At 42.2% G+C, this 16,807-nt stretch overlaps 1 protein-coding gene across 1 annotated transcript in view; it reads left to right on the top strand.

The window, feature by feature from the left end:
• LOC126272741 (uncharacterized) overlaps positions 1-16,807 on the top strand; it is a 453,259-nt gene that overhangs the window by 302,309 nt on the left and 134,143 nt on the right. The window contains exon 7 of the mRNA XM_049975798.1: positions 11,337-11,511. Within this exon, the coding sequence (XP_049831755.1) occupies positions 11,337-11,511 (175 nt within the window). The remainder of the gene's footprint in view (positions 1-11,336; positions 11,512-16,807) is intronic.

The raw sequence follows: 16,807 nt of genomic DNA, 5'->3' as shown, positions 1-16,807 counted from the left end.
ATGTCTAGCGAAATGTGTATGTTCGTTTACATGGATTCAGGTTTTTTTTATTCTGTGGAGACAGATTTCCAGTTGTTCTAACATATTTAGCGTCTTGCCATTAGCTTCAGTGTGTAGTGCTACCAAATTGTTTTTGTCATGTTCATAGTGAACTCGTTTTCCAGCATATGCCGTGCAATAACTAATATGGCAAAGAGGTCGAGTCTGAAACATTTAATGGTTTCTTGGAAATAAAATTTTTAGATTTCTTCTATTTTCTCCATGTAGAAGTCAAGAGAGCAGGGGCCTGTACATTATAAACTCCACTGCTCTTTAAATTTTTGCAGTCTGTTTTTATTTTGTAAGCTAGCAAGTGTACCAACTTACTATCACTCATGAATTCAATTGTTCAACTGCATTTTTTTTGAAGAGTTTAAAAACTTCTTTGTGATATGGGGCCTGGGCATGGAATGCAGGCAAATATTTTCTATCCTTTCACAATGTGCCATTTTTTGTTTTATTTTTCGTGTATTTTTGCTTCTAATTTATAAACTGGTTTTCTATGTAAGCCATGTCCGTGGAAGTTCTTTTTATTGTGTCCAATGCTATTCTCAGGCTGTTTTCTTGTGACTCAAGTGACTGTGTTCTGTGTAGGATGCACCTAAGGCCAGCATATTTGTGTACAGTGGCATTATATGATGAATTATCTATTGTTACGGCTGTATATGCCTTTTTCTCTGAGCATGCTGAACTTATGTCTTTGTCGGAGCTGGTGATTCTAACAATCAAGAAATTTATTATTTTTTTCCCTTATGTTCTACTGCGAATTTAATATTTTTTGGAAAGAATTAAATAATGATAGTACTTATTCAATCTGCATAAACTAGATTTGGGGTTTTGTGTTGATAATTAACTTTGAACCAGCTGTGTATTTTCCCTTAAATGTCAACACACTAGATCACAGGGGAATGGTAGCACACCTATAGACAAAATTTTTGTTGTGAGTCGCAGTCAACCAGGTAGACTGACTGGTCGGATGGGGACATTATGTTGGAAAAAGTAGGAATTACGTCTTATCTTTAGGAACAGTCATAATGCAGCTGCAGCAGCTTATCACAAACAGTACTGTAAGATGTTTAAAATGTTATCAGGAAGGCAATGCCAACAGAGCAGCTTATTCGTAGCGTAAAATTCAAACAATATGGTCTATCGTGGAGGAAGTGTCTGGTACACACAACTTCAAGAACATAAAGGTGTCCGTAAGGGTAGTAATAATGTTTTTGTCACTGTTAAGGAGGTTTATGTACAGCGTTCATCTATGTCTTCCTGAATAGAGCTGCTGTATTAAAGGAAAACTTAGTTCCTATAGGTAATAATGTAACTCTCTTAAAAATGGGTTTCCAAGACTACTATTTGAAATTCACTTCAATGATACTGACAAGAGGATGACTGCTGTAACTGTTGAAGACTAAGGACTCAAAAGACTCTCACAGATATGATGTACTATCTAACAGGATATTAAATCACTTGTAGCATACGTTGACTCAGCAATATGCCACTTTTTTAACTTTTCCAAGAGGAATGGTCAACTGCCTCAACGATGGTAGTACACAGTGGCGAAACCGGTTTATGGAAAAGGAGAAAGAGCTGATACCTATTCCTACAGCATTTGCATTGGATAAAGTTATTAAAAAGACTACATCTATAAGAGTAACTGATCATTTCAGTTCATATAACCTACTGTCAATCATACAGTTTGGTTTTTCACGAGATTTAACAACTGCAGGTGGTTTATTCTCTTTTCTCTGCAAGGTAGTGGACCGGATGAACTAAAAGTTGTGAACATTAAGAATCTTCTTTGATTTACCTAGGGAGTTTTATATTGTTAATTACAAAATAATATAGCGGAGTAACAGGAGTAACTCACAAATCGTTCCTTATATAGATCATTCTTCGCAACCACGAGAACGGCTATGATGTGGATCCTGATTAGGGTACGGTTAAGCGGGGAATGGCCGAAGGTGACTGTTGGGACCAATACCATTTTTCATATAATCACTTGCCTACAGATAGGATGTTTCTGTAGGCTAGTGATGCTATCATAGTAGTGAAGGACCTGGAGTGAAACGTATGCAAGCTAATAAATAGTGAAATTCAAGACATAAACTCATTGCTTGTAGAAGAATTATACTAAATCACTGTGAAAGCGAGCTTAACGCAGTTTCTGACATACAATGCAATTACAACAGACATATTGACTACACAGAATGGGCATATTAGTTGTGAGTCTGACAGTTAAAATTTATAGATATTAAAATAGATGGTAAGGTCTCATAGAAGGCTCATGTATGTGATGTTGTTCAAAATCTGAATGCTGCTATATTTGCCAATAGAACTAGCTCTTGTAATAAGTAAGAGTCTGACATTAAAAGTAATTTACTTTGCTTTAATCATTCGCTTATGACATAAGACACTGTATTCTGGCGTAATTGGCTGGTGTGGTCGAGCTGTTCTAGGCGCTTCAGTTTGGACCACGCGACCACTGTGGTCGCAGGTTCGAATCCTGCCTCAGGAATGGGTGTGTGAGATGTCCTTAGGTTAGTTAGGTTTAAGTAGTTCTACGTTCTAGGGGACTGATGACCTCAGATGTTGAGTCCCATAGTGCTCAGAGCCATTTGAACCATTTAGCGTAATTCGTCCCATTCACAAAAGGTTCTTTTGGCCCAGAAACGGGCAGTTCGAGCAATATATGGTGTAAGTTCATGAACAACGTGACGATCCCTGTGCAAGAGACTTGGAATTCTGACACTGACATGTCAATATGTATTATCTTTAACATTCATTGTTGTTAAAAATGTGAGCTTATTCTCAAGAATTTTCAGCTTCCACTCAGTTAATACAAGGCAGAAATCAAATCTGAATTTGGATTGCACCTCCCGATTCATGTGCAGAAATGCGTCCACCATTCTGCATCCCCATTTTCAATACAGGAAAAAAAATGAAAAATCTTACTAGTATTTCAAGCACTTCAAATCCCAGACCTAAGAATCTCCTGATTCCTCACTTCTTCTACTCAGTTATCGAATTCCTCGAAATTAATTAAGCACTATTATATTGTTAATTATGCTAGGAGGCCTACATACTCAGTAAGTTGTCGTATATATAGGATTAGTGACAATTTTAATTTCCCTCTTGAATGGGTTAGATGAAAAGAAGTAGATTTGAGAATATTTTATAGAATCTGTAGAACAAATGACTTTAATTTTACTTACTGCCAAATATAATGAATGAGGACAAACAGTCCATGCAGCAGTCGTATACTGAGAAAAGGCATATGACACAGTGAAAATAAATGAACTGTGAGAGCGCATGGAATAATATGTTATTTTATTACCCTCCATTTATTCGGTTAGAGTCTTACATGAGGGCTGGACAAGGTCAGTGAAAGTTAATTCCTAATCGTCAAAGGACTTCAACGGTCTTTCCTCATGTTGTTTCCACTTCATACCGAAGTAGTATTGAAGAAACTGTTAAGGAAATGTAGCCAGATGGGAGAGCTAGTAGCCGCACTTCGATGGCCACGTAAGCATTGCCAAACATAACAACGACTTCGGTTTTATACTACGCAAACTTTAGAAATGAAGAAACGTTGTGCACCCCAAAGGAATCGGTAAGTGTGATGTACATGTAGAGACAAACAAATGATAACAAATTCAGAAAATTGAATGATTTAAGTGAGAGAAAGTGCTTCACTTAATGAGCAAGTCAACAACAATCGGCCCACTCCTCGCCCTTATACAGGGCGTTACAAAAAGGTACGGCCAAACTTTCAGGAAACATTCCTCACACACAAAGCAAGAAAATATGTTATGTGGACATGTGTCCGAAAACGCTTACTTTCCATGTTAGAGCTCATTTTATTACTTGTCTTCAAATCATATTAATCATGGAATGGAAACACACAGCAACAGAACGAAACAGCGTGACTTCAAACACTTTGTTACAGGAACAGTTCAAAAGGTCCTCCGTTGGCGAGAATACATGTATCCGCCGTCTGTCGCATAGAAACCCTGACGCGCTGATGCAGCCCTGGAGAATGGCGTATTGTATCACAGCTGTAGACAGTACGAGCACAAAGAGTCTCTACATTTGGTATCGGGTCAAGAGGGTTGAGGTCAGGAGAGCGTGGAGGCCATGGAATTGGTCCGCCTCTACCAATCCATAGGTCACCGAATCTGTTGTTGAGAAGCGTACGAACACTTCGACTGAAATGTGCAGGAGATACATGGTGCATGAACCACATGTCGTGTCGTACTTGTAAAGGCATATGTTCTAGCAGCACAGGTAGAGTATCCCGTATGAAATCATGATAACGTGCTCCATTGAGCGTAGGTGGAAGAACAAGGGGTCCAATCAAGACATCACCAACAATGCCTGCCCAAACGTTCACAGAAAATCTGTGTTGATGACGTGATTCCACAATTGAGTGCATATTCTCGTCATCCCACGCATGTTGACTGTGAAAATTTACAATTTGATAACGTTGAAATGAAGCCTCATCCGTAAAGAGAACATTTGCACTGAAATGGGGATTGACACATTGTAGGATGAACCATTCGCAGAACTGTACGCGTGGAGGACAGTCAGCTGCTGATAGTGCCTGCACACGCTGTACATGGTACAGAAACAACTCCATACAGTGACGTGGTCAACGTTACCATGTACAGCAGCAACTTCTCTGACGCTGACATTAGGGTTATCGTCAACTGCACGAAGAATTGCCTCGTCCATTGCAGTTGTCCTCGTCTTTCTAGGTCTTCCCCAGTACCGAGTAATAGTCTGGAATCTTCCATGCTTCCTAAGACGCCGATCAATTGCTTCGAACGTCTTCCTGTCGGGATACCTTCCTTCTGGAAATCTGTCTCGATACAAACGTACCTCGCCACGGCTATTGCCCCGTGCTAATCCATACATCAAATAGGCATCTGCCAACTCCGCATTTGTAAACTCTGCACTGACTGCAAAACCACGTTCGTGATGAACACTAACCTGTTGCTGCTACGTACTGATGTGCTTGATGCTAGTGTTGTAGAGCAATGAGTCGCATGTCAACACAAGCACCAAAGTCAACATTACCTTCCTTCAATTGGACCAACTGACGGTGAATCGAGTAAGTACAGTACATACTGACGAAACTAAAATGAGATCTAACATGGAAATTAAGCGTTTGCGGACACATGTCCACATAACATATTTTCTTTATTGGTGTGTGAGGAATGTTTCCTGAAAGTTTGGCCGTACCTTTTTGTAACGCCCTGTATAAGTAGTTCATCGGCTTGGAATTTATTGATTCGCTGGTCATCGTGGTTCAGTTCGAAGCGAGACTCCTCATTGAAGGTAGTTCCACAGCAGTCAATAAAATTTCAGACCAAATACTTGTTTGGAAACACTTTCTACAGCATTGGCGATCCCAACCTGATTGTTGCCGACCATACGGCTCTACAACGAAGAGTGAAGGCTTGGGTGCCACCTCTTTTCACAGCAGGATCCCTTTGGTTGTCATCCGCCGTACCCTCACAGAACAGCGGTACGTCAACGATACTGCACACCTCGTTATGTTGCTCTTCATGTGAAGCGAACCTGGGCTTATACTTCAGCAAAATGATGCCCGCCCGCACACAGATAACGTTTTAGCTGCTTGCCTACCTGCTTGCCTTGGCCGTCAACGTCGCCGAATCTCTCCATAACTGAAAACGTTTGGAGCATTATTTGTAGAGCCGTTGAACCATATGGGAATTTTTATGATCTACTGCAGAAATTGGAAAGCATGCTTCAAGATGTCTGTCAAGGTACAAGGAAGCCGAATAGCTACTTTTCCCAACGCGTTATTAACTTTCTGGACTTGTGAAACTGTCTCTTTGGAATAAATCATCCAATTTTTCTGAAACTGTAGCCGTTTGTTTGTCTGTAATGCACATGACATCTATCGACTTCCGTCCCATTCGGATAATTCCGTCGTCGTTCGTCGTTCTTTGTCTGAGAATGAATTTAATGTTGTTGTCGACCAGAGTTATTATCTATCTAGATTGCCTTCATGTTTTAAATGACCAATTTCGTTCAACATAAAACATCCTCAGAATAGACAACTGTGAAATAACTAAGTAGGAAATAATCTACGAATGTTACCATACCATTCCCACATAAAACATTAAATGCACCAGAAAGTACATGAATGTATCAGTCACAAGAGTCACCTGTTCCCGTAGTAGCAAGTTTGTATGGGTTGGATAAAAAGTAGTGGCAACAGGGTCCTAATCCATACTATGCTTTTGTGACAGGCGTTCACTGTATTACTTGTCCTTTATACTATCGCCCCACATCTTGCTCACCTCCCCCCCCCCCCCCCCCACACACACACACAAAAGGAGGGCGTTGAGTACCACCAGAGCTTCCATCTCTCTCGATGTCTCGTAAGGAGCGCTCTATGTGACAGGTCATGTCTTCTCTTCCAATAAGTTTCTTCATTTTGGCAAATAGGTCGTAATCGTACGGACATATAATGGGTGAATAAGATGGATGTTCCAGTATTTCTCTCCCCCAGGAATGCAGGTACTCCTTCATGCAGTTCATAGTGTAGCATTGTGCACTGTCGTGACGGATGATGGGAAGCAGTGCCAGAAGCAACCATTGTTGGACTCTCCGCACGAGTGTCACGTGAGTCTTGACCGACATCCATTGCATGTGTTTCCTAAAGATACAGTTAGGGCGCTTGAACTGGCCTCCCGCTCCATCGGACAGTACAGACAACAACTGACCCAAACAGAGTAAAAAATGGTTCCAAGCACTATGGGACGTAACATCTGAGGTTATCATCCTTTAAACTTAGAACTACTTAAACCTAAATAACCTAAGGACATCATACACATCCATGCACGAGGCAGGACTCGAACCGGCGACCGTAGCAGCAGGGCGATTCCAGACTGAAGTGTCTAGATCGCTCGGCCACAGCGGCCAGCCCAAATACAGTCATCTCCGCTCTCTCTACTGCTTCAGCTGACCTGCTGCTATCAGCTACGTACAACGAGCATGCTACATGATGCATATCCTTCGTGTTACCTCAGTATTGGCAGTTCTTTTTATCCAACCAACATAATGCTGTTGTCGTGGTCTTCAGTCAAGAGATTGGTTTGATGCAGCTCTGCATGCTCCTCTATCCTGTGCTAGCTTCTTCATCCCCCAGTACCTACTGCAACCTACATTCATCTGAATCTGTTCAGTGTATTCATCTCTTGGTCTCCCTTTACGATTTATACCCTCCGATTTATGCCCTCCGACACTAAACTGGTGATCCCTTGATGTCTCAGAATATGCCCTATCAACCGATCCCTTCTTCTAGTCAATCTGTGCCACAAATTTCTCCAAAACTCTTGTTCTTGCTTCTGGATACCTGGCAAAGCTTTTGGTAGTTTAGCGATAAAGGCAGTAGGCTACATCAGTTCTTCCCTGAGATAAAGAAGGCCTTAGACGGAGCCATATCAATCCCTGACAGGTTATAGTCCACTTTCTAACAGGTCACGATCTTCAACCTGCGCACTTACACAGCGTAGGCCACAGCCAGAGTGCTGCTTGAACATGTGGGAAACATGGATCACCAGAATACATATCGTTTCACTGTCACCCATACAGAGCAGAACACCAGACTCCAACTCAGTAAAACAGTGTCATGATTCGGGCAAGAAGAGACAAAGGCGAGTGGGCAATAGTAAATAAAATCGTTGATCATGTCTCACGGACATTATGTGACGAATACAGATAGACACGGCCGTATAACCGAACACTGCAACACACACGAAGCACATAAGACAGCAGTTCTAATTCGTGCACCAACACAGACAGCAGTACCGAAACACACCTACACACGCAAATTACAAATACTTTCACCAAAATATACCACAGACAAACTTAGACAACATTTAAAATAATGAAACTGCATCAGAATAAACAGTGTAATGCAATCAACCCGGTAAACCAATCCTAGCTTAAGTATAAACAGCAGACAAATCCATCCCGCGATCATTACAGCGCTGTTGGGATGTAGCTTTTGTAACTGAACACTTATTATACAAGCAACATACCTGGTAAATATCAAGACACATAATATAGAAAATGAAGGTTAATTAATAACCAAAAGAAATAATATACTGAACACTCACACACCACTGCGCTTTCGACAATGCATATAATAGTTGTGTTTTTGTAAACAGTGTTTAGAAATATTAATGCATAAACTAAACTGTAGTGAACCGGTACTGCAAGACTCGAAGTAGTTCAGAGGTTTTCACACCAGACTGGCTCACACAGAGTAACATTATTATCTCTGTCTCTCTTACTATCTAAGTCTTTCTTATCATATATCAGCATATCTTCTTAAAATCTGAATATTATTGTGTTTTTCTTCTTTCAATTTCTAATGTATTTTTAATTAATTATTACTTCCATTGTAGATGCTGATAACATTTTTCGCTGTTTGTAATATGGAGCACGTTTTGTAACCTACATGAAAAATTGTAAATTGGGCGACCTGTTACAAAATATAAGGCAACAGCTCGCTAAATGAGCAATAAATGAAATCAAATCAAAGGTTCTAAATGTGGAATATTTCAGAGATAAGATATTCAAGTATTGTCAGTCCTTTCATCGCTCTGAAGATTTCTGTTCCTTACCTGCACGAGGTAAACTCCACTTTTACAGGTCTGTTTTCGTAGAACCACGTGTCCCAGGTCCCATTCCGTGACTACCGTCAACCTCACTGTCACCTACACTCCTAGCTTCTCTGAGCCAGGATTCCCCACTAATTCATTTGTTATCTCTGCGCCGTACTTCAGAATCCCAAAGAATCTAGATTATTATTGTTCAAGACCATCAGATATCACTATTAGCTCCTGTTCAAGCAACTGTGCCTATTCTCGGGTTCTTTTAATGAGTTGTTCGGAGCACAGACCTAGAGTAGCTCGCTATCATCTCTTGGGGTTTCCTGTATTTTGTCTATCACTTTAGCGGTGACAGCGCCAGTGATGGTCAGGAGAAAGATGCCCAACAGTGTCCTCTTGTTGCAGTGCGGCTCTAACCTCATCTTTGACTATCATAGCGACGCCAGAGATGCTGGCCAGTGCAGTTGCAGCTCCCGATGCCTGTTCGCCATTAGTGCTCACACCATTTTCGTAGCTGACGGCGTTGGGCATTATTCGACGATTTTCCTTTTGAAATACAGTTCCACCTTAAATATAAAAATAAAATTAATTGCAAATATACAGAGTGTTAAAAAATTTGGTGCCCAGTGTAACAGGACTTATACAGGAGACAAAAACGAAATATATCTAGTGAAACAATCATGCTTCTAAAACACACGCGTGTGCACTGAGTGTGCGTAGCTAAACACGAGTGGAGCAGATAAAATATGTTCCCTCTACCATTGTTACACCAAATGTTAGTTTGAGATGTATAGCATGTTGTGATGTCCTGCCCTTCGGTATCGAGTCAGTAAACAGCGGGTGCCCTAATGCCGGCATAGCAGTGTCAGCAGGGTCGCTACATATTGGGTCAGCTGAAGGACACGCACTTTGTGTACAGTATGGCTGAAGGAGGGCCAGCGAATGTACCGCGAACGTTACCCCGCACGCATATATCCACATTATATTTACCAGTACATCTGGCACTCGGTGGATCGTCTAGGGAAGGCCTGAACTCTGACCTGCAAGATCTCCGTACCTCACCCCAATATACATTTCTGTTTGGGGCTACATCAAAGTCGAGCTGTATTCTGTCCTGTTGACTCGCAGGCGGAATTGGTTCTAAGAATTCTTGCAGCAGCCACAGGAATACAGAACGCACCACTCATTTTCCAGCGAAGACAGGTCTCCCTACTACGTCAGTACCGGCTCTGCACTGAGGTTAATGATGCTCATTTTGAACATTTATTATAGTGTAACAGTAATCACAACAATAAAGAAATGAAAAACATTTAACACGTTTTAACTCCCAGTGACGCACTATAACCTCCTATATATCCAGTAATTCAACAATGTGCATTCCGTCAGATGGTTCGTGCACGAAATATGTTTATCTTGTGGTCTCTGTAATCAACTCTGTTAGTTTGGGCACTGAGTTCTTTAACTGTTCAAATAGTTCAAATGGCTCTGAGCACTATGGGACTTAACATCTGTGGTCATCAGTCCCCTACAACTTAGAACTACTTAAACCTAGCTAACCTAAGGACATCACACACATCCATGCCCGAGGCAGGATTCGAGCCTGCTACCGTAGCATCTTTAACTGTATATAACGATGAAACTGCATAATAATTCCTCCTTCTATCAAAGTAAAGTTTGCTAGCCAAATACGCATGTATCACTCACTGGCAGCAATACTGCTCATACGCTGAAAATAACATAGGAAATGTCTTAAGACTGAAGTGTGAGAAAGTAGATCTTGATAATCCGTCAGGGAATTATAGTGGATTAGGGATAGGGAGACGACAGGTTCGCGAGGCTTCGATCTGGAACAGATCTGCTGACAGGAACATTGCACAAGCTACTTGTCACTTCTCCTGACTTCTCTCCACTTTTGGCTTATCCTGTCTGTTCGTAGCACACATTTCAACTTTTAACGATGATGACACCGTATATCGTACGGGACATTTTCGAAGAACAGATTCCATTTTTTAGTCTGATCCGGAGGACGGACATAGAATAGGTTCAGACACGAGAAATTCCGATCTGTGCCGAATTGTGGCGACGATAGAATTCATTGGCAACACAACTTGTACGAAGACCACGGCTCGAACGCGACTCTTCTGCTTACGAAGCAGATGCGTTAACCATCTACGCCACCGTGGCACAGTGTTTGGACACAACTTCCCGTACTATTCCACCACACCTCCCCTCTCAGTTCAAATTACCATCTGCCGCTACCAAGGTAGCGTCTGCTATTCCTTTTTTCACTGTTTGTTCGTCGCATCACACCGAGTCCTGCACGAGGCTGAGCAGAGTGCACTCCACTGAGTGATGATAGAAGTCTTCACGGCGCTTGTGCATCCATATGGGTGGTGTCTACTCTTCCGGATATGTCACATTCGTTTTAGGAAAATTAATTCCTTTTATTTTCCAGCAGAATATGTGTTTCTGGTATTACAGGATAGAGGCAGAAAAACGGGCACTGCCACGCGTGTTAATTTTTGTGTGTTCTTGTGTTTCCGATTTATACCTTTTGTGTTGGAGCGTTTGCAAACATGAATTATCATTATGAAGTTTGTGAATGCTGTAAACTTGAGACGGCGGTTTTCTGTTTGCATTGAGCAGAATGCGACTGGCTGTACCAGGACTTCTCGTGCGGGGACCCAGGATCGTGCGTCCTGGCTAGCCCCGGGTACCCGGGCCTGTACCCGCCCAACAGGCGCTGCAAGTACCTCGTCACCACCAGCTCCATACACACACGCGTCCACATCAACTTCACCAACCTGCTGCTGCCGCACAAGTAAGTACATGACAGCAATTCTCTTCGGTTTCTAGCCCCATATCTCTGCCTATGTCTGTCTTTCACATCCACCCAGCCACCTGCACGCACACACACACACACACACACACACGCACACAGGCACATACACACACACACACACACACACACACACACACACACACACACACACACAAACACACACACACGCACACATACACACACATACGCACAAACTCAGGTAAGTTTGTCATTTTTGTAAAAATAACCGCGACGTGCATAGGTCTATACTCGGTTAGCCACTTTAGCCGGCAGCTGTGGCCGAACGGTTCTAGGCGCTTCAGTCCGGAACCGCGCTGCTTCTTCGGTCGTAGGTCCGAATCCTGCCTCGCGCATTGATGTGTGTGATGTCCTTAGGTTAGTTCGGTTTAAGTAGTTGCAAGTCTAGGGGACTCATGACCTCAGATATTGAGGCCAATAGTGCTTAGAGCCCTTTGAGCCATATGAGCCACTTTATGTTGTGAGCTCGAGGGTACTTTTGCCGTGAGTGTCATTTTGGCCACTCTCCTTGCATTTAACAAGTGGCGCGTCGGATGAACGATTGTCGATAAAGCGCTCTATGGGAGGAAATAATATGTAGCCTTTCTCTTCCTAGCACGCATGCTTTCGAAATATCACAGTGCGATTCGCTGTCGATATTTCGAAAGCATGCGTTCTGGGAAGAGCCCGGCTGCATGTTGTTTCCTCCCATATACGTTTTGCGAACTGATCACAAAAAACATGGAAATTAAATGTCATACAGCGCTCTATCGACAATCGTCCATACAACGCGCCTCTATTACAACGTCTGCATTTGAGTTTTTTGAGCATCTCAGTAATTCTCTCGTGTCGAGTAAGTAACCCCGTGACAAAGCGCTCCGCTCTTCGTTTGATCTTCTCTATCTGTTGTTTTAATCCTGCTCGGTGATGGTCCTAGACTGATGACCAGTATTCAAAGATTCGGTTGAACAAGTGTTTTGTAATCCACTCCTTTCGTGCATGAATTATATTTCCTTATATTAAGTTTAAATCTCCTACTGGAACGTAGCATACATTTTAGATCAGTGCATTCTAGTCTGCATGCTTATCTCGTGCAGTAGCTTTCGGGTAAGCAGAGTTTCTAGTAACATGTACCTGTACATACATCCACTTCCGTAGAGATATTTACTTCTGTTTAAGAGTTTGCAGTCTCATAGCATATTGAGAAATCTACCGATCAGTTTTTAGTGTTTCTTTATTCTCCTCGCTAAATTTTGCGTACATTCCTAACTCAGTAGTGCCATTTGAGGTCTTATGTTTACTTTTACGTACTGCGATATGGCTAGGAACTGTGCTTGTTGCGTGCGGACACAAGGAGAATTGGCTACTGTCCGCAAACATCCAGAAGCAGCATTGGATACCATTGACAAGCTTCTGGCTAATGTACAAAGTTGCGGCATCGTCGGGGCACAGGAGCGAGACCAGCGAGGCCTTTGGTGCCATTGGAATTCCGTGCTGACCCTGGTTCGCTGCATCCTCTGATTCGTAAGGTCTGAGCGGCCCGTTCACACTAGAGTGGGTGGCAGATGCATGTCATTGGACTGAAGGCGGAAGAGGGAGCAGGTCACGCGTCTGGCTCCCTACGCCTTAGCAAAAGGTTCGAGGTGCTACCCATTGTTGATCAAATCTCTGAGCCAGCACGGAATGCCTCTCCTGTTGAGCTAATTTTCCCTTCCCAATCAGGACAAGTGCAGTGGGTGGGTATGCCTGTCACTTGGAGCTCCAGTGTTAGGTGGATGATGGAGCCACTCAGGGAAATAGCAGTCAAAGCGGGAAAGAACGCCAGTGTGTTTTCAGGGGTAGGGGGTCTCGTCTGTGATGTGGAAGAGGCCCTGCCGGCAGCTATCGACCCCACTGGATGCTTATAGTGGTGTCACATGTCAGCACGAATGACGCCTGCCGCATGGGTTCTGAGGGCCTCCTTGGCTCCTTTCGGCGGATGGCTAATTTGTTGAAGGCAACTTGAGTTGCACGCGGGGTGCAGGCTGACTCTTTGCAACATCGTTCCCAGGGTTGATCGCGGTCCTCTGGTTTGGTTCAGAATGGAAGGTCTATAGCAGAGGCTCAGACCACTCTGCGACGGTACCGGATGCGAATTTCTCGATGTCTGCTATCGGATACAGAATTCAAGGGTCCTCCTTAATAGATCAGGCGAGCACTACACTCAGGAAGAGAATACTAGCGTAGCGGAGTACGTGTAGGATGCACATGGGCATTTTTAAAAGTTAGAGAAATCCTCCCATGTCATCAAAGACGATTCGCCTGATAAACTAGTCACAATGTTCTCAGAGAACGTACGCCGTCGCAGATCAGAGATAGAAAAGTTAATATGAATTTATTAAATTGCAGGAGCATCCAAGGAAAGTTCCCTCAATTAGTATCGTTTTTTTTTTTAGGGCTGTAAAGCACAGATAGGAATACAAAGTTGTATGAAATTTGCCGTTAATGACAACGAAAATCTAAGTTCAGGTGGAATATTTATCGTAGGGTAGGTTAGTCGCCAGTGATGACGGCTTGTTTACTGGTGTAAAAATTCAACAAAGTCTAGTGAGGTTATCACGAATTCCGATTGTGAAATAATCTGGGTGAAGTTAGGTACCAAAGATTGGTCAGAAATGGTAATCGGATGCTTTTAGAGACCGGCTGGGTCAGGAGCTCTAATGGCAGATCGCTTCAGACAGAACTTGCAGAATATCGTCAGTAATTTTCGTGATCATGCTGTTGTAAAATGGGGTGACTTCTACTTGCCATTATAGATTGAGAGTGACATGGTACCTAAACTGGTGCCAGAGACAGGGATTCGTGTGAAATTATTCTGGACGTCTTCTCAGAAAATTACTTTCGGCAGATAAACAAATCGTGAAGATAACGTCTTAGACCTCTTGGCAACAAACAGACCTGAACTTTTCGAATCAGTTAACGTAGAGAAAGGTATCAGTAATCATAAGGCTGTGTTATCATCTGTGACGACCAGTGTGAGGAAGAATGTTAAGAATTCAGGAAGATATTTTTGCTTAGTAAGAGTGACAGGATACAACGTTCAGAGTGTCTGAGCAGTCAGCGTCAAGTATTCGGTGATGAAGACGAAGATGTGGAAAACAAATAGAAAATATTGAAAGGAATCGTGCAATATGACCTAGGCAAATAGTTCCCAGTAAGGTGTTAAGGGATGGAAAGATCCACCATGGTATAACAGCCGTGTTAGAAAACTGCTAGCCGCGCGGGGTAGCCGCGCATTCTAGGGCGTCTTGCCACGGTTCGCGAGGCTCACCCCCGTCGGAGGTGCAAAATTCATCGAAGAATATCTCTTTCTTATGAAGAAAAGTGTACCTACAGCAATAAATGCAGCCATTAGTAAGTGAAAAAAATAATGAAATTTCACACGTACAAAACTTATTTTGTTATGTTTTCGAACTTCCACTGCAAGTGACTCCTGAATCCTTCCTAGTGATACTGACAAAGTTTTATGAATTTATTTGTAAAAACATAGACACTGGAAATTAAAATGTCCATTGATGCCTCTCCTGCTCCAAGTCGTCCCGTTTGACGTCCTACCCCCACCCCCCCACCCCCCCTAAAGGAACTGATCAAATGTTGAAAGTAACAACGGGCACATCGGAGTCCACGTGACGCCGGTTCAAGTGTCTTCGTGCTGTCATCGAGGCACTTGTGTCTAAGGCGTATCAGCAGCTGTCGCGGCAATTCCGAGGGCAAGGATCAGAAATAAATTGAGATTAACTATACATGGCCTATTCAGGCGCAGTTGACGTTTTCATACACTTCCACACTGTTTTCATTGTTTTACAGCAGCTCTTTGTCAAACAATCTGCAAATATTTCCCTTGAGCGTCTTTTATGAGTTTGAAACAGGGAGATTTCGACTACCGCCCAATGAATTTATTTATGAGCAGAGTCTCAAATGTACATCATCGTCAGAAAACAGACGAAGGCTATACGGGGAGTCTGAAAATGATGATTTCTCTCTGTCGTTGTTGCATACAAAATAAATGACACAGAAAACAGGTTTCCAGTTTTAAAAAAATGCGACTATGTAATAACTAGACGACTCTGGATTTAATTGCATTGGAGAATATAACAGTGATGTATTCGTACTGGAGAAAATGGACTTTTGTTGACAATGGATATAAGTGACGCTGTAATCCAGTACTAGCACGTAGCCATCTGAATAATAAGAAAAGGTGCCAGTAATTATTTAAATAGTAGGCAGCAAAGCAAAGGATTGAACAAATAATGGTGTTTGATCTACAGTTATTCTTTCTGATCGTAAATTAGCTGCTAGTGTAGTGAAATTTACTGCCACCAGAATAGATGAAACACATTCTAAGTGCAATGAGATAATAGCTAGATATGGTGCTGCTCCTCCGTGGACGATCTAATTTGACCAGATTCTGCAGAAAGGTTTGCATTTTTATCAAGGACGTTGTCACACAGTCTGGTCTAAAGAAACTATTCACCCTCACTTCTCCTTCTGCTGGTACCCAGAAAGGTATGCCCCCAAAATGAGAATCTAGAATCTTGAAAACCTCTCATTCAAACGTCATCAAATTCAACAAGCGCTAATTAACTCTTTTGGCTAAGAAAACAAGTAGTTTTAGATACCGTAATATAACAGCGAAGAAGTTTGTAATTCGAAATGTAAATATTTTTAAAGAACTGCAAGTAATGGACAGATACTGATAGAATATGATATAATTGGCAAAACTTTGACTGAAATCAGAAAGAAAGAAAACAGTGATACAAAAAGTCGCCAGTATGCAGAGGGGCCAGAATGAAAGACCGCCATTTTGGAGATGATAACGTCGGTAATATTTATTAGTATTTTCACGTTCTCCCTTGGCAATTGAGTCCACATGACAACAACCGTGTTTCGGTGCTTGTATTCATTTTTTAGAAACTGTTATCACATAAAGTTATTCTCAAGTTAGTACGACGATAAATGTGTTCCGTTATGTATAAAAGAAGGCTGTATACATGGAAGAAGCCTGGAGATACTGACAGGTTTAAGATAGATTATATAATGGTAAGACAGAGATTTAGGAACCAGGTTTTAAATTGTAAGACATTTCCAGGGGCAGATGTGGACTCTGACCACAATCTATTGGTTTTGAACTGTCGATTAAAACTGAAGAAACTGCAAAAAGGTGGTAATTTAAGAAGATGGGACATGGATAAACTAATAGAACCAGAGGTTGTACAGAGTTTCAGGGAGAGCATAAGGG

The sequence above is a fragment of the Schistocerca gregaria genome, chromosome 5 (assembly GCF_023897955.1).
Source record: "Schistocerca gregaria isolate iqSchGreg1 chromosome 5, iqSchGreg1.2, whole genome shotgun sequence".
Taxonomy (NCBI): domain Eukaryota; kingdom Metazoa; phylum Arthropoda; class Insecta; order Orthoptera; family Acrididae; genus Schistocerca; species Schistocerca gregaria.
The sequence above is the reverse complement of the archived record's forward strand: the minus strand, read 5'-3'. Positions and strand labels throughout refer to the sequence as shown.